Here is a 17950-nt window from a genome sequence, read left to right on the forward strand (position 1 = left end):
CCTATATGGAAATGTTTAACAATATGTTAAATGGACATGACTGCCTTATTAGTTTGTATTTTCGATCGTGATTTGTTGTTATAAATTGTGTACAATTTATATAAAAATACATACAGAGGCATTATATCAGCATTTAGATATTGATTACCGTTGAAATTTGTTTATTTTATTGTGTTGTTTTAGTACTGTGATAAAAAACAGGTATGTTGCTTTGGATCCACGCTGGACCATATTATTTTAAATTATTTCTTTAAGATGGATACAAAAACGTTCTACGGGAAAAGCAGTAAATATCCGAGGAATCCAAAGACTCTGACTTTGATAGTGATAATAAGAAAGTGATAATGAATTTTCCAGGTACTCAGATATCAATCGATCCAGGATCAAATAAAATGGAAAATGAAGACGATTTGTACGAAGCAAATTTAGACCAGGATACCAATTTAGGTTTAGACCAAGATGAAGATGAGGGCGATACCGATAAAACAGAAAAACACACTGAACAAAATGTGCTCAAAAGGTCAAAAATGATCGTAAAAAACATTCAGTGGAAGAGTGGTTCCCGAACAATATTTCCAATTCCAGAATGGAAAGGTAATTTACCAACATGCAAATTATTAAAACCGAAATCCCCTCTACATTATTTTAAAAAAATGATATCTACCAATATGCTGGAAAACATAATAGAACAAAGTAATTTGTATGCACTGCAAAAGAATATAAATAAACCATTGAATATGACACTAGCAGAATTAAACCAATTTATTGGATCTGTTCTACTGATGTCAATATATGGCTTGCCAAGGACAAGATCATTTTGGCAGAAGGAAACACGTGTTGCTCAAATAGTCGATACTATATCTAGGAATCGCTGGGAAGAAATAAAAACTAAAATGCATTTCAATAATATCGAAAATATGGTCAACAATAATGATAAGTTATACAAAATTAGACCGTTCATCAACGGTTTATTTTAAAATTTTCAAAGTATTCCAATGAGTGAAAAATTGTGTATTGATGAACAAATGATACCATTCAAAGAGGCACATTCTTTAAAACAATATATGAAGAACAAACCCAAAAAATAACTGGGAATTATATACAGGAACTGTTAAACATCCTCTTCATTTACCTAATGTAGACACCAGCGGTAATGTAGTAATAAGAATGTGTGAAATAGTCAAACCAAACAAATACTATAAAGTATATTTTGACAACTGGTTCAATAGCATTCAGTTGCAGATTGAAATGGAAAAACGTGGACTGCAATGTTTGGGAACTGTTCTTCCAAACAGATTGCCTTATTGCCATTTTTATGATGACAAGAATATGAAGAAACAGGGCAGAGGTACTGTAGAAGAATTCAAGAATTATTGTATGCTGTCCAAATTCAGTGCAATTTTATAATAAATTTATTGGAGGTGTCGATCTTATGGATTCACTAATTGCTCTTTACCGAACAGATATAAGATCTAAAAAGTGGTATCTAAAAATATTTTTTCACCTTCTGGATTTAGCTGTTGTTAACAGCTGGTTGTTGTATCGTCGTGATTGCGATTACTTTGAAATTAAAAAGAAAAACCAGTTGCCTTTGTTACAGTTTAAGTCCCACTTATGTAACGTACTGTTAGCAAGCAATTACCAAATCAAAAACAAAGGACGTCACAGGCTCAGTGAAATTGAGAACGAAATTGTAAAAAAACAGAGGAGAGGATCTACTGCTATTGTACTACCAAAGGAAGTTAGGCTTGACCAAAGGCCAGTAATTTCTGAAAAAAAGGGAAGATGCAAAAAACCAGGATGCTGTAATACTTCTTAAGTAATGTGCGATAAATGTAAAGTTGCTCTATGTTTTACAACTAGAAATATTTGTTTTTTTGAATGGCATAATAAATAAGTATATAACTTGTTTCGTTAGTTTTTGCTAAACACTCCCAAAACTTTTCCCAAACGAAATTTAAAAAATCTAAAAAAATTACTAGTTGTTGTAAATGGATATTTGAGCACATATTATACAAATTAAAACATTTTATAAACAAACAAGTTTACAAAAAAGTCGGGCAATAGAGGGCTAAGATATTTATATTTCACTATATGCTCTATGAATTGGTTTTCAATTCAAATTTGCACCTATGACGAAATTTATAATATCTAAATCTGGTGCTTTCATATGAAACTGGAATAAAACACTTGTTAGATAATATTCATTTGTTTTGAGTACACTTTTTTTAGAACCTAGTATATAAAAAAAATATTTGTCTGTCAACAAATTTCTATATAAAAGTACGAGGCACTATTATTCTCATGCTGCGAGCTTTACTGCTCTGTTACTTTTATAACGCTTAAGCTATTTTTAATTTATTGTAAATATTTTTGAGGTGTGTTTCCTTAAATGATCATTTTTAAGGTTAGTACGTTTGATTAAATGAAATTGACATTAATTTGATAGTTTCCATTTTATTAGTGCTGATGGTATATGACTAGCATCTGTTGGTACTATATATCAATTTCAACATGTGGAAGTGAGAGCACTCTCTTGTTAGTAATTTCAGTGAAAATTTTGACGAAACCATAAATAACCCATAATATTCTCCCCGTGTGATCTTAGTATTTCCGTTGATTAAATAGTATAGGGTATCCAATATTTCAATCATTGGTATGTCAGAGTGATTTTTATTAATTTTTATATATATTTGCAAAATGAAAAAGAAAGTTCAGTACAGGCAGTTAAACAGCTGATCTGTCAATTTAGAAGTAAGAGTAAGTACCAACTTGCTGAAAAGTATACCCATACACAAAAGGAATAATAAAATGTACTGCACAAACTATAGCGCTATAAGCTATATATAAGCTATATCTCTATTAATAATTAGGATATACAGTATTTTTTCTAATACACCTGGAACGATTGAGTAAATAGGTGAACTATAAAGTAGGTGAATATTAGTGTGGAATTAGTAAAACTTAATAAATCATTGATCAATTATTCAGTTGATGAGAAAGGCAGTTAATGAGAAATGTTGGGAATACAAAAAAAAACATAAAACTAGTTATTTATAGATTTTAAACAAACACTGATATAATCATAAGAATAAAACTATGAAATACCATTACAGAAAAGAAAACTGTCGACTTATTTTCAAATGTACATTGATTTCAAACAGGAAGATTCCATTCCAAACTCTATTTAAAAAGTAAAATCAATAAACAGATAATTATATACATAAAGATTATACAAATCCCAAATATTGGAAAACCTAAATATGCGTGGTCAAAATATTAAAAATCAAAGTGCTTTAAAAAAAGTGAATGAACTCGCCTAACAGCTGTTTTGAAAACAATATATTATGAAACGAATTGGGGATATTATATTACACAAACTAAACCGCTTGTCTACAAAAAAATCAAGAAAATATGACACGACAGGAAAGACTAATGACTTTACAGCTAATTGCCACATAAATATCAATGTAACGCAGAAATAATTATTTAGATAAACGTATAATGTTTCACTAAAAGTAAAATGTTACAAATAAAGGTTAAAACATGCTTTTCAATTCGCGGTAAAAGATTTAATAAAGTTCAGCACACAGTATAAATTCGTAACAAAATTCATATACCAGTAAACGGTACTCGATACAGCAGCAAACTAATTTTGGCAACAAATATGTAGGTTGTACTTTACCCCATTGGAATCATAGTACCTGCTATGGAAAATGGTATCTTCTTTGACATCCAGCAACCACAAATGTGAAATTAGGAAAGATTAATGTGAAATTAGGAAAATTCAATGAACCGTTGATCAAATATTCACTATTATATACTTAATGAAAAATGTTGGGAATAAAAAAAACATTAACCTAGTTATTTATAGATTTTCAACAAACATATGATATAATTATAAGATTGTAACTAAAATGCTATGGAAGAACTAGGCATATATAAGAAAAGAGCCGATTGAGCGTCGTAGAAAGAAATATATAATTCTGTTATGAATAAGATCACAAATCAAGACAAAGTGCAAAACAATAACTTTAGCGTTGAGATTTAATTTCTTGTACGACGGTGCAATTTTTATATACTTGTTTGACCTTAGCATTAGTTCCTGGTCGTAAAACACTTCTGAGGGCTTTTCTAGCAATCCTGATCTCAGTAATACCTGAGTTTTACTTACATTGTTTTATATATCCAGATTTTAGTAGTTCGCATTACACTTCTGGATTTAAAAGTGTTATGAGGTGATACATATATCAGTTTGCTACCTGAATTTTCCATTTTATCTCTTATGTGACAACGTTATCTGCGATATCTAAAACGCCCAAATTTTTCAAAATTTTATGGGTCTATTGTTACGTTATATGCTCTATTCTACATCATCTCTTTTATCTGTTAATAAATATTTATTTGGTTTTATCGTTACTATTATACCGTTTTTTTTTTGATAGTGATATTCTTTACTTTCTCGGAGAAATTATAGTGTAACACACAAAAACCGTATTAAATTGCCAAAAACTTCCTTGCATATTCTATTTATTTATGAGGGGCAGCAGTAATATCAGTACCTACCATAATAGTGCATATAGTCCTGGACTGGCTAATCGTTGGATAATAGGAAACATGGATGTAGCAGTTTTAATGGTTTGGTGCTGCTTACTGAAATCGGGGAGCAGAGATATCAGTACCAAGTTAATGACTATAGGAGTTGCGGATACATTTTCCGATAATTTAGTTCCTTCCTTTTTTTTTAAATATACTATAGAAGTCTCAAGTACAGGTCTCATGTAATTGTGGAAGATGCATAAGGTATTTAGACATCGTTTTTTGTAAATTGAATGTTTTAGATTTTCAGATGTATAAACTTGACGTGAATTAATTTGGACTCATTTAGTTTAGGCTCTAATAGGTATACTATTTGTAGGTTAAACTCCCATGCTATACTTTAGCAAAGGCCTAAGCAATGTCAAAAAAGACTAGCACAATTTTTTTTTCTAAAACGTATTTCTCAACAAGTTTCACACTTAGTTATATCGATAATTCTGTATATATTCAATTAATCATGGGATACTTTTTATCTCTGAATAAAAATTATCGGTTTGGAATCAGCTCCTTTTTTTATTATTGGTTTCATTAACTAACATAAATAAATACAACCTGATTTAAAGTAAAGCTGAAGTTATTTTTTAAATGCACACTTTAGATACTCTGTTTTTGTTTGCCTTATTTTTAGACCTTTTGCTCAAGCGCTCATCTCCATTGTCTCAATCATTAATTCAATTATCTCTCCTTATCTCTTACTAACACCATATCGTTAGCATACATCAGGCACCAAGGGATATCTCCTTGACATGTTTTCGTTAATTTTTCCAACACTAATTAGAAGAGATAAGGGATTAGCACTGACCCCTAATGCAATACTATTCTCAAATGAAATTTATCAGTCTTACCCTCACTTGTTCTAACATTAGTTTTCCATTACTTGCCTTATGATAAAAATTGCATCCGTTGTTGATTTGCCTTGCATGAATTTAAACTGAATATTTCTGTTTCTTCCTGTATCCTACTAAATTATTCTCTCCCAGAGTTTCATGGTGTGACAGAGTAGTTTTAGGGCTCTATAGTTTGTACAGAGTTTACCATCTACTTTGTTTTTGTATACAGGTACCAAAATGCTACTTCTCCATTCATCCGGTATTCGCCTTACTTTCAAAATTCTATTAAATAGTCCTGTTAGCCAACTTGTTCCTGATTTTCCTAATGCTGATCATATATATGCAGGGATGCCATCAGGACCTATGCCTTTTCTTTTTTCATCTTATGTAGCTCTTGAATTACTTCCGCGGTCGTCATTTTCGGCACCATTGCTATTACTGTCTCTGTTGCCTCTATAGATGCTTTCTCAAACTCTTCGTTTAATTGGTCGTTAAAGAACTCCTTCCAGCGATTTTTTACATCCTTTCCTTGCATGAATAGTTTAATGTATTTATCTCGTATACCTCTCGTTTAATCTGATTAAAATCTTTGGTTTTCTTTGCTCCACTTTTAGCAATTTTGTATATGTTTTTTTCTTAGTACTCAGTTCATTGTACAGCTTTTCATACGCTGCTACAATAGATTGTGCTACCGCTACTTTTGCTTCCTCTTTATCTATTTGATACTTTTGATAATCTTAGTCTGATATTTTTTCTTGTTCCTCCTTATATAATCTTCTCTTGTCTTTTATATTGTCTTAAACATTGTCTGACTATCTATATTTACCAATTTTTAAGTCAATTTCCTAAGATTTTTTCAAGTATTTTAGTTACATCCTCTTTAATAATTTTTGACACATTTCTCCAAATTTCATTATGACCTTTTTCCATATTCCAACATATTCTTTTTTTATTTCTGTTCTAAATTAAACTACTTTGTCGCTTGTTAACGTCAATTAATTGTTTTTGTGACTCTCCTCGATATTTTGGTTTTATTTCATATTTTACTTGTATATCTAGTACCAGCACTTTATGCTGTTGGCTTAGAGTTTCACTAATTATTACTTTAGAGTCTTTACATAAGGGATTGGCTTACGATCCATATTTGCAATTGATTTTGTCTGCTTTTGAATTGGATAAGTTGGCTTTCTCTTTTCTAAAAGCATGTACTAACCAATGACGTATAATATATAGACTAAGCGGTCCCGTATTCATGCTATATAATCGGGTGTCCGAAAGATCTCCGCTCAAGGTTGAAGGTATGTTTACCAGAACAGCGGCGTGCTCATTTATATTTTAATGACAATAATTATTTTTTTAATTAAAATTAAATATTTATAATTTTTTTTTGTTCTCGTCTATAAGAGAAAAAATTATTTTTATAATGTTTGTAAAGTACATTAGGTACCTGAATTTTAATCATTTTACCAATAGGAAATATTGAAGTTTTGCCTAAAGATTAAAAATTCTAATTTTTTAAATTGTATTAAGGACTATTAATTATTATTTAGTGTGAAGGAAATTTTGATATATAAATCTAATCAGTTTTGCATTTCCATTAAGAGTTGGAGTCTATTTAGAGAGTCGAAAGATGGCTGGAAGTCTATAAATAGTAAGGAAAAATTATATCACTTTTAAATCAGCTGTATTAGGAAGTGAATGGCATCTATGGGTGAATTTCTTTTTCTAAAGCCGGGTTGATATTGCTCTAGTGTATTTTCGGTAATTTATCTATTTCCCAATATGCTTGACAACATATTGTATATGGTCTATGTGGTGTTCAGTAACATGATTCCTCTGTAGTTACTTATATCTTTCTGTCTCCTGTTTTTAATATCCTTATTAGATGACCCTTTCTCCACTCCATCGGTATATTTTTTGAGTTCCCTATATTTTTACTAGTTTAAGATTCCGGTGCATCAGTTCGTCTCCTCCATTTTTTATTAATTCATATCTCATTTAATTCATGTTTCATCCGTTCCTGGTGTTTTTCACTGTTGCAATAATTTCTTTGTATGTAGCAAATTTTGAAGTTTATATTAGGGAATTAGGAAGGAAATTAATAGGTTACTTGAGTGCAAACAAACAACAAACTTTTGAATTCTAATTTTGTATTTTGTTGTAATGAATTAAATACAAACAAAAAAACATCAAATCGATTATAAATTTTTTAACAAAAACCATACAAAAGAAATAATCATAAAACATTTTGCAAAATAATTAGTAGTTTAATTAAGGCATTAATGCACACAACTTAATAAATACTGTTTCATTTATTTTCTAAGACACACAATATGTTGTATATAAAGATACAATGTGTTATAAATAAGTTGTATACCAAAGGCATGGATAACTGTAATGGTGGAGTGCATATACAAAATAGGACAAGATAATGTCCTGCCTAAACCGCACAGGCCGATCAGTCTTACATCATTTTTGTTGAAGGCAATAGAAAAAATTCGTGATAGGCATATTAAGGAAAGACACTTGGGGAATCATTTTCTCAATGGCAACCAGCATGCATATATAGAAGGAAATCAACAGAAACATCAGTGGACGAAGTACTTCAGAAAATCGGTCACTCAATTAATAATGGAGAGAAGATACAGAAAGCACATTTAATAATGCCCTGTCAAATAGATCCACTATCACTGTGTGTAACTGGATCAAAGCAATGCTGGAAAATATATTGTTGAATGAGTAGAAGATTCTCACAGAGGTGCTAGGAGAGATTTTGTTCAAAACAGCTAAGGGGTGCCCACAGGGGGAGTGTTTTCTCCCCTCTTCTGGTCACTCCTGGTGGATCACTTGATGTCGCTTCTTGACGCACACGGAGGAAGAAGTACATGCCTAGAGGGATGATCTAGTAATTATGGTAAGAGGAAAATATGGTAATTTTCTATCCAGCACATTTCAAAGAACATTAAATATCCTTAGTAGGTAGCATGACATGGAAAAATTCTCTATCAATCTTAGTAAAACATCTAGGAGTAATATTAGATGTGCAGCTTACATGTAACGCCTCATCCTCTTTATAGGGAGGTACAAAAGGGATTTAAATAAAACAAATCTCATAATGGCAGATCAATGCTGGTATACAGACGGCTTTATCCTGACAGTGATCTTGCGATTTCTCCCACATAGAAATTGTTGCATTCACAGGGTATTTTATAAATGCAGTTCTTTGATCTCCCTTGTACCTTGTTAGGTTTGGTTTTGACAGGATAGATTTCAGTGTATTGGTTGTTTTGATATACTTATTAACTATCTATACTAACTAACTATATTACTAAATCTTGTTCATGAAGAAACATTAGACATCCTTGAAAAAATGGGTGGACCAACTGAACTTTTTATAAGGCGGTATTATAAGAACAAAAAGAAGGCTTAACAATAAAATATTTTGTAGAATTCAAGGCATTTGCTCTTACAGTCCATTTTTATTCGCCTTCTGCATATAATTATGTTAGAAGGACATTTTAATAAATGCTTTCCTCATACTAGAACACTCAGTAGGTGGTTTCAGAGTATTGATGGTGAACCTGGATTCAATAAAGAATTTGATGTTCTTCGTTTAAAATCTATGAACTTTGAAGCACCATTTGTATGTAGTAGTATTATGAATGAAATGCACATCCATCAACAAGAGTGGGTTCCCGAAAGAAATAAATGTTACGGATACATTGATTTTGGCACAGGATCAACTGTATAAACATTAAGGAAAACAGCGCTGGCTTTTTTGCTAAATTTTGTTAATGTTATTAAGGTTGTAAGTTTAACTTTTGATGGTGCTCCAGTGAATTTGAAAATGGGTTAACGGTTAGGTTGTAATTTGAACCATAATACCTTAAAAACTACATTTAAACACCCTTGTACAAATACCAACATTGTCCAGCATCGTAATAATTCTGATATCCATTTGATTAAATTGTTTGGGAATACTATAGGTGAGAAGTATGATCATGTCGATAGTAATAATGACATTTTAGCATGGATATATTTTAAAGAATTAAACAACTTGCAAGAGAATGAACGTTTTCATTTAGCTAATAAATTGCGAAGCCAACATATTCATTTTCATAAACAAAAAATGAAATTAAACTTTGCTTCTCAATTATTTAGTAAAAATTTTTCAACTGCATTTGACAGTACATGTGTCAATGTACAATTGAGACACATAGCAGTCGAGACACATATTTCGAAATAAAAAAAATCCTATAAAACCTATTGCAACTAGGAAACAAAAAGCCATTGTGTTTAAATAATTTTAGAAATAAAGACTTTTAAAAACAGCCAATCACTATAAGTAATTTAAAACCACATATAACTGGTAATTCAATTTTAAATTCTGAGAGATAAAAAGGATTTTTAGATTTTAAAATATATATCGCAAGTTTGAAAATTTTTGTCCAGGCTTTAATTATAAGCGAAATTTTAAAATTCTTGCCATTTTATAATGTACTATTCTACTTGCGCTTTTAACATTTTATAATGTACTATTCTACTTGTCCCGTTCATTAGGGATGGTACAAGCTATAGTTGTACATGTTTGTATTTATATGTGGTTAAAAATAAATAATTAATAAAACATATATTCAATAAATAAATTTAAAAACTCGAACATCGAAGTAAAAAACTTCTGTTGTAAGTGGTATATTTAATTAAAAAATTAAATTAAAAATCCAAATGAATTATAATAAAGTTCAGAACGTTTTCGGACTAATCAGTCCATCTTCAGTGAAGCTAAAAAGCAAGTAATTCCACTCAGTTAAGAAAAACGTTAAGGTAAAATTATAACTGTCAAATGCAAAAATGTGGTTTAGATTACTTACTTTTGGAGTACTTGCGTAACTAAACGCAAAACAAAAATAGTAGATGGGTTTACATTGAAGAAAACATACTTAAAAGTATTAAATTATACGGCAAAGTGCCGATGCAATTGAATTACTAACTGGGAATCATCAGTGTTGATTAACTTCCCGCTATGGGATTTTACCATCGACTTTCGTAGAATTGAATTGACAACTAGGATATAACATGTGTTTTTTGTTTGACTTTCGGATTTACAATACCATTTTTCAACGACTGTTATGAATTAGGCGGACGTACAAACTTCGCATGGGCGGTTGCCACGTCTGTCTTTAAATACAAATAAAACTGTTTTTAACAATAAGTCCCTACTCGAAGTAAAATATTTCTACATTTCTACATTCTTTGCCTACTAACTTGAGATTCCGGAAGTAATAAATTAAAGGTAAAAAGTAAAAAAATAGTTATAAAAGAAACTACAACTACATACATCAACTACATATAGGTTACTGAAACCTAAAAAAACAGATACAACAAAGAAGTGTAACGATACGGAATAGAGCTTTAAATAAGGTGGGCATAAAAATAAACAAGGTAAAATCAATAGTGATTTTACCTTGTGTGGAATGATCTTTTCTATTCATGTCTAAACAGTATCCTTTTAGTCAGCAAACTTCTCATACGATTCTGCCTATCTACATCTAATTTTTTTTGGCTTCATGATGAAGTCTTAGCGTGAAATACTTTTTTAAAATTAAATTTAATAATTGAATGCAATGATTGTTGAGTAGTTCACTGTCATAAATGTGATCACCAAAACTATCCATGATGTCACGAGGCAAATTATTCATTGTGGCGTTTATTAATTTATTTAATAAATTTTTTGAACTACTTTCAATTTTGTTTATATACATTCTAAAATTTTTCTCTGCCTCCTTGCATATTTTTATAACTAAATTCGAAGCATTAGTTAAATTTTTATATTGTTTTACTAACTGTAATTTTGAAAATGTTTCTTCACTTTCTAATATTATTATGCATTTTGTACATTTAATGATTTTTTTTAAATTTCTAACTATAAAGCCAGAAATATATACTTTATATTATTACATCTTCTACATAAACACTTAAATTTAAAACATCTTTTTGAAAATAGTCATGCTCATAAAAAATTGTTGTCTTTTGTGTAAAATCTTCTGAATTTTCTTCTATGTTTCCTAAACTAGTAATAGGTCGTGCAGATGTTGCGGTTAAAATGCCAACATTATTTATATTTTTAACATTCCCTGTATTTTAACATTCCCTGTATTAGGTCCTGATATTTCTGTGTGAATAAGCAATCTTTTAAAAGCTGCCTCAAATTGTCGGGCAGTTGGATTATTGTTATAACCCCCTTTACCCCTTACAGCCCCAAAAAATAATTCTAAATGGTCTTGCGACAGTTTGTAAGAAAGTAAATATTTTAAATATTTTTTTTCTTTAACCAAAAGATTAAATAATCCTTTCAAACTTGCGATATTTGAAATGAAACCCAAAAAACCCACTTTTCTTTGTGAAGATATGATACTTATATCATTTAATTTTAAATCACATATATACCTCTCAGCCATTTTTAAATATTCAAAAGTTTCCTTCTCATTATTATTATTTAAAGAATTTTTAAACGAGTATTTAGAATAATATGTCATACTATTAAATATATCAAATAAATTATTAAAAATCATGATAAATTCCGAAGTAGCTTCTGAATTTTTAAATTGACTTAAGTTTTTTTCTTTGTTACAATATGTCAAAGCGTCTGCCACACTTTTACTTAGGGTTTGAACAGCTAAGTTTACCCTCATCTTTTCCTGTCCCCATCTCAAATGCCGATACCTCAATTTATTGGCAGAATGTAATTTTTCATCATATTGCAAGTCAACAAGATTTTTTAAATACTGCCATTCAATTTTTTCATTTTTTACGTTACTCAAAACAAATGTACCCATACAATTACGAACCAACTTAATCATGTGGCACGCATCTAAAAATATAAAAACTTTCTCCTTAGTTATTGGATGTAGAAAAAAAGGCTCAATATTTGTTGCATATATTTTAGCACCTAAAGCATTGGCCATTGATAAATTGTTGGCAGCACCATCAAAAGTTAATGAATAGACTTTTATGCCTGAATCATAAATAAAATTTAAACAAAGATTTACTAAGGATGCTTTTTCTGATCCACAAAAACTGTCAATTAAAAAATATGCAACTGGCACTTTAAAATTGTCATTTAAGGCTACTAACATAAACACCAGTGCCTCTTTTGCTTCTGGTACATTATCAGATTCTATATCTGTACCAAAATCTACATAGCCAGTAAATTTTTTTCCATCCCATTCCACTTGCTTACGAATAGACATTTCATCCAGCACTAAATTACACACAAGTGTTTTATTTTGCTTCCCTGCTTCTTCAACTTTGTTTTTCGAAGCATTTAAAGCTTCTTTGGAAAATCCAGGTGCACCATCAACAGTTTGGTACCATTTTGTTATGGTTGATGGGTGTGGTAATGAATTATTAAAAGCTCTTCTTACAAACTCATAGGCTTTTGCTGAATAAAAATTTAAAGTCAGTGCAAATGACCTTAATTCTGGAGAATATTTGGCACATTTGGCACCCTTTAAAAATCGTTGAAACAATGCTTTGGCTGATTCTGGTAAAGAGGCCTAAAACAATAAAAAAATAATTATAAAAATAAAATATAATAATAATTTAATTTTATACAGAAGTAAAACACTTAACATTTGTATGTAGGTATAAAACATTTAATTTAAAACTTTTTTAAAAAGTGTTGTATCAAAATTGACACAGGTAAATTATATGATGTTTTCGACCTCATTCAGATCATCCTCAGTGCCTGATTTTGTAATTGAAAACACTAAAAAAATAGCTGTGACATCAATATATGGTTTTACATGTTTCAAAATTTAAATTCTAATGTGACCATATGTGGATGACATTGGATAAAGATTTAATACTTAAAGAGCAACATGCTTCTTTGCTCGACTTGAACATGTGATTCTTGTCAGTTAAAACGACAAATACCAACTGGCTGAGGTGACAGGAAATATAATTCAAGAAGAATTATATCTTCACAGTGTTAGCTTCAATTACAAAAGAAGGCACTGAGGATGATCTGAACGAGATTGAAAACGTCACATTATGCACCTGTGTAAATTTTGATGACACTTTTTAAAAATGTTTTAAATTAAATATTTTATACCTACATACAAATGTGAAGTGTTTTGCTTCTGTATAAGTTTTTTAAACAATGGTATACAGCCAACTACTGGGAGTTTCCCATTAATTTTTTAATTTAATTTTGTTCTTTATGGAATATGTGAAAGAAAACTTACCAACAACACAGATTCAGCATTTTCTGTAACATACAGTTTTTCTTTTAATGATTTCACCAATGCGTTTAATGTTGTTGCTCGTTGTTTCCATCTTTTGGTAGATTTTCTTAGGGTGTCAATTTGTGTATTTTTTTTTTGTTATATACATGTCTACTGATTCCATGTACCTTTTTCTTTTTCTTGAGCAGTCCAAGTCCGACATGGAAAAATCCCCCACATAATGCTTCCTAAAAATAAAATGATTAATGAAAGAAAAATTGCTTATTCAAGGATATAATAATGCAAACGAAAAATTAAATGAATTTTACCTCTTGTTAATTTTTTTAGCTACTAATTCTCTATCTGCAGCACGCCCTTCGATATTTTCCTTGCCCAAGAATTCATCAGTTTCTGAGGCAGACAAAGTTCGTTCACTGCTAGCAGTTTGTGTTGTTGAGCTGCTGGATATTTGCCTGAAAAAATATTTAATACACTTTGAATGTAACACATTGCAAATATAAATTTGAATTTGAATAAGCTTAAAATATGATTAACCTGTATACAGTTGGTTTAGAATTATTACATACCTTCCAGTAAGAAATTCTTTAGTTTCGAAATTTAAATTGTGGCTGTCTGATGGACTAGGACAAGCTTTAGTTCCTACCACCTCTTTAACATCTTTAGAAGACCTGTATGCAAAGAGAACACAATATAGAAGAAACAATAAACAGAAAATTTATATAAATATTAAATACCAATGTAAAAATTTAATAAAAGAATTACCCACCTTGGTATAGCTAATGGTTTTGCATTTTCTTTTAGATGAACAAAGCCAGATTTCGTGATAAGATCATTTGGATCAAAATGATCACAACAAATACGTGACCATCTGGAAAGCTTGTTTTTATTTAATTGTAATATGTTTATCCAAATTTCTTTTTTTTCTTCCCCAAAAGGAAATCTATAAAAAAAAAATTAGTAAGAAAAATTCTATGCAATGATTTTAATAAAAAAAAACAAAAAATCTAATGGAAATTGTTAGTATTCAGTATAATGCATAATAATTTATTTATTTATTAAATAAATAACAACTATAACGCCTCCACTGGCCACATAACCTAATATTTATAAAACATACATATAAAAAATAACTTACTTGAAAAGTGATAACGTTTCGCTCTTCGAACTTCCGCGACCACAGACAAGACACTTAAATGGCATTTTACTAAAATAGTAGGTAAATGACTCTTAAAAATTTAAAATAAAATTTGCTTGTCACATAAAATATGTAAACACACAAAATGTTTACGATTATTCTATGGCATGGTACAATGAATACACATGTGTATTCATTGTACCATGATTCTATGGTAATGCTTCGTAAGAAATCATGAACTTCGTGCAACTTCGTATCAAAACAATAAACAATAACAAAGGTATTTCATGTTGCGGACACTTTTTAAAGCGTTCACCGAGTCTATATATTATACGTCATTGGTACTAACAGTGTACTAGGTATGGCCACTATTAGTACATGCTACTGCTAATTCCAGCATATTATATGCCATATTATTTGCTGCTAATAGCATTCTTCTATAGCTTTCTAATATTTCATCTATAGATTAAATCCGTATAGCAAATAGATATTTTTCACTTTCTCGGAGAAATAATATTCTAACATACAAAATCCTATTAAATTGCCAAAACCTTCCTTGCATATTTTATTTACTTATAAGGGACAGCAGCAATATCAGTACCATAATAAGGCGTATAGTCCTGGACTGGCTAATCGTTGAATAATAGGAAGCATGAGTGTAGCAGTTTTAATGTTTTCGGGACTGCTACCTGGTATCGGGGAGCAGTGATATCAGTACCAAGTTATTGCATATATGAATTGTTGCTTGAACTTTATTATTACTAAACAGCACTATATAAACAGCACTATATTCTATAACACAAGAAACACTGTGTTATAAAACAGTCGAATAATATACAGATTTCCAATTCAAATATTCAAAAAATTAAAGAACAGCTTACTAAAATAGAAATCGCCTATTTAAAATGCAATCCATTAATGGCCCAAGGTACCAAGCACTTCTAGCATATGGTAATGATATTGATCTCATAAGAAACTCTCTCCCGTCTGCGACATCTTCAACAAAGTGAAGAGAACACGAAAAATGTTTTACTTAAAACCAACAAAATGAAAAATAAATACAAGCGAATCAACAAAATAGAGCAATTCACTCTAGATCGTGGATAAAACAAGTGATGTTTTTATCTAAGGGGACGTCATAGAATTTTTGGAGAAATGTTCTCTAATTTAATATGTCGTAAGCGGCATTTAGATTGACAAATACGACCCCTAATACCTGATATCTTTCGTACCCGTTGTTGATTTTTGCAACAACGGGTACGTTATTACATACTTTATAAGTATTACGATTAAAAATAAATAAGCAAGAAGAATCTACGTGTACTATATTTAAACCAAGTGACAGAAAAAAAAATATTATACATACATGTACTTTTAAATTAAAAATTATATGCCTGACAACGTAAGATACAAAAAACAATGATTTAACATTGAAAATAATAATAGCTTGCACAAGCGACAAAGTAATTAAAACGATAAGGCCGAACATATTATATGTAATTGTAATAAATATGTTGGCTAAAATTAAGTTACCATAAGACACCGAAATATTATATCTGGGTAATGATTCACTGCTGATTGTTAGTATCTACCATAAGTGTATCCATGTGTTTATGTGTATCTAAAGTATAGTAGTATATTGAATTCCCTACATTAAAAAATCGAAATATTTAAATTAGACAGTAAAAAATTATAATTTTAAGATTGATTTATAAATTATTATAATTTAAATTTTACTGCTTGATGAAACAAATATTGTAAGTCATACACTGTAGCAATCGAAACATCGGAACGTACATTTATAATATAATAAATGTTTCAGTGCCAATGCATTAAAAAAAATACTAGTACATAAAAATGTACACCTGCCTTTTCAAAGTTTTTAATAGACACTAATTTCAGTTTATCTATAATTAAAGCAAGTAATATAAATTACCACCATAAAATATTTAACTACATTAACCAAGTACGTATTTGTGAAATTTCTCGATGACTAAATTGATTGATATTTAAATAAATTTAAAGTTCCAAAATGTACCTGCTGTAAAATTTAAAAATCTACGACTAATCAAATTATTGGCAACATCGGTGGGGTTTAGTTGTGTACGCAAAGAAATGTATACGGATCCCAAAAGTGTTTTAACCTATTACGGAGTCCACTTAATCCGACGTGTTGGTCGGAGTCCACATAAAGCGCTACCCAGATAATAATATACACTGTGTATATTCGCCTGGAGTTAGTATAATACCGTTTTTGTACGGAGCCCTCATTAACCGCTAGATCTATATATATATATATATATATATATATATATATATATATATATATATATATATATATATATATATATATATATATATATATCTATATATATATCTATATATATATATATATATATATATATATATATATATATATACATCCTACTATCATTTTCGCATCGATACATTATGCTTTTACCATCACTTTAGCATCGTCTTGCAAAGTAGCATCTGTATATCGACGCTACTTTACAAGACCTTAATAACTTTTTTCCTGTACTTGTTACAAAAATTTTAACCATCTCATTGATTAGAGTGTTGATACCGTGTTGATATTTTAAAATATCCGCTTTCTCTTTTTATCCCTTACTGAGTTATACAAGTTTATTCCAGAAAATGTTTGAGTCTAAAATGATGGTACAGTGAAAATATTATATATATTTAGTTCAGGGTTTTACCGTTTACTCGCTGCCATTATATACATGAAAATGTATATCCCACTTTCATTATCAATCATTTTAGCATCAGAAATTTGGCATCGCTGTTGAATATAATATTACCCAAAACGAAATAGTAAATTTAAGAATATATATATATTTTTCATCCACAAATCATTCTGGCATCATGTTTGGTTAAAAGTAACGGGTTATGATATATTGCAACTACCTATTGTATCTTCGCTCCAATTGGTCCAGTCGCGACGTACAGCCCCTTAAATGATAGGATTTAATCAATAAAATACAATAAGACAGAAAAATCAAATATAGCAGCATGTCAAAAAGGCCTTAATTATATATCTTCGTTTCTATAAGTCCAATCGTGACGTACAGTATCTCAAATGACAGGATTTTAACGAATTGAAAACAATAAAATAAAAA

General features: G+C 29.9%; 2 protein-coding genes across 2 annotated transcripts in view; one reads left to right on the forward strand and one right to left on the reverse strand.

The window, feature by feature from the left end:
* The window catches only part of LOC140434739 (uncharacterized), a 241287-nt gene that overhangs the window by 154611 nt on the left and 68726 nt on the right, over positions 1–17950 (forward strand). The window lies entirely within an intron of this gene.
* LOC140434740 (uncharacterized) lies at positions 12757–14963 on the reverse strand. The gene is made up of 6 exons (XM_072523229.1): positions 14811–14963; positions 14442–14615; positions 14242–14343; positions 13984–14127; positions 13676–13902; positions 12757–12985 (listed from the first exon to the last, which is right to left on the reverse strand). Exons 1-5 carry the CDS (start codon positions 14873–14875, stop codon positions 13791–13793), a joined length of 597 nt encoding a protein of 198 aa, XP_072379330.1. The 5' UTR covers positions 14876–14963; the 3' UTR covers positions 12757–12985; positions 13676–13790.

The sequence above is a fragment of the Diabrotica undecimpunctata genome, chromosome 2, assembly GCF_040954645.1.
Source record: "Diabrotica undecimpunctata isolate CICGRU chromosome 2, icDiaUnde3, whole genome shotgun sequence".
Classification (NCBI taxonomy): domain Eukaryota; kingdom Metazoa; phylum Arthropoda; class Insecta; order Coleoptera; family Chrysomelidae; genus Diabrotica; species Diabrotica undecimpunctata.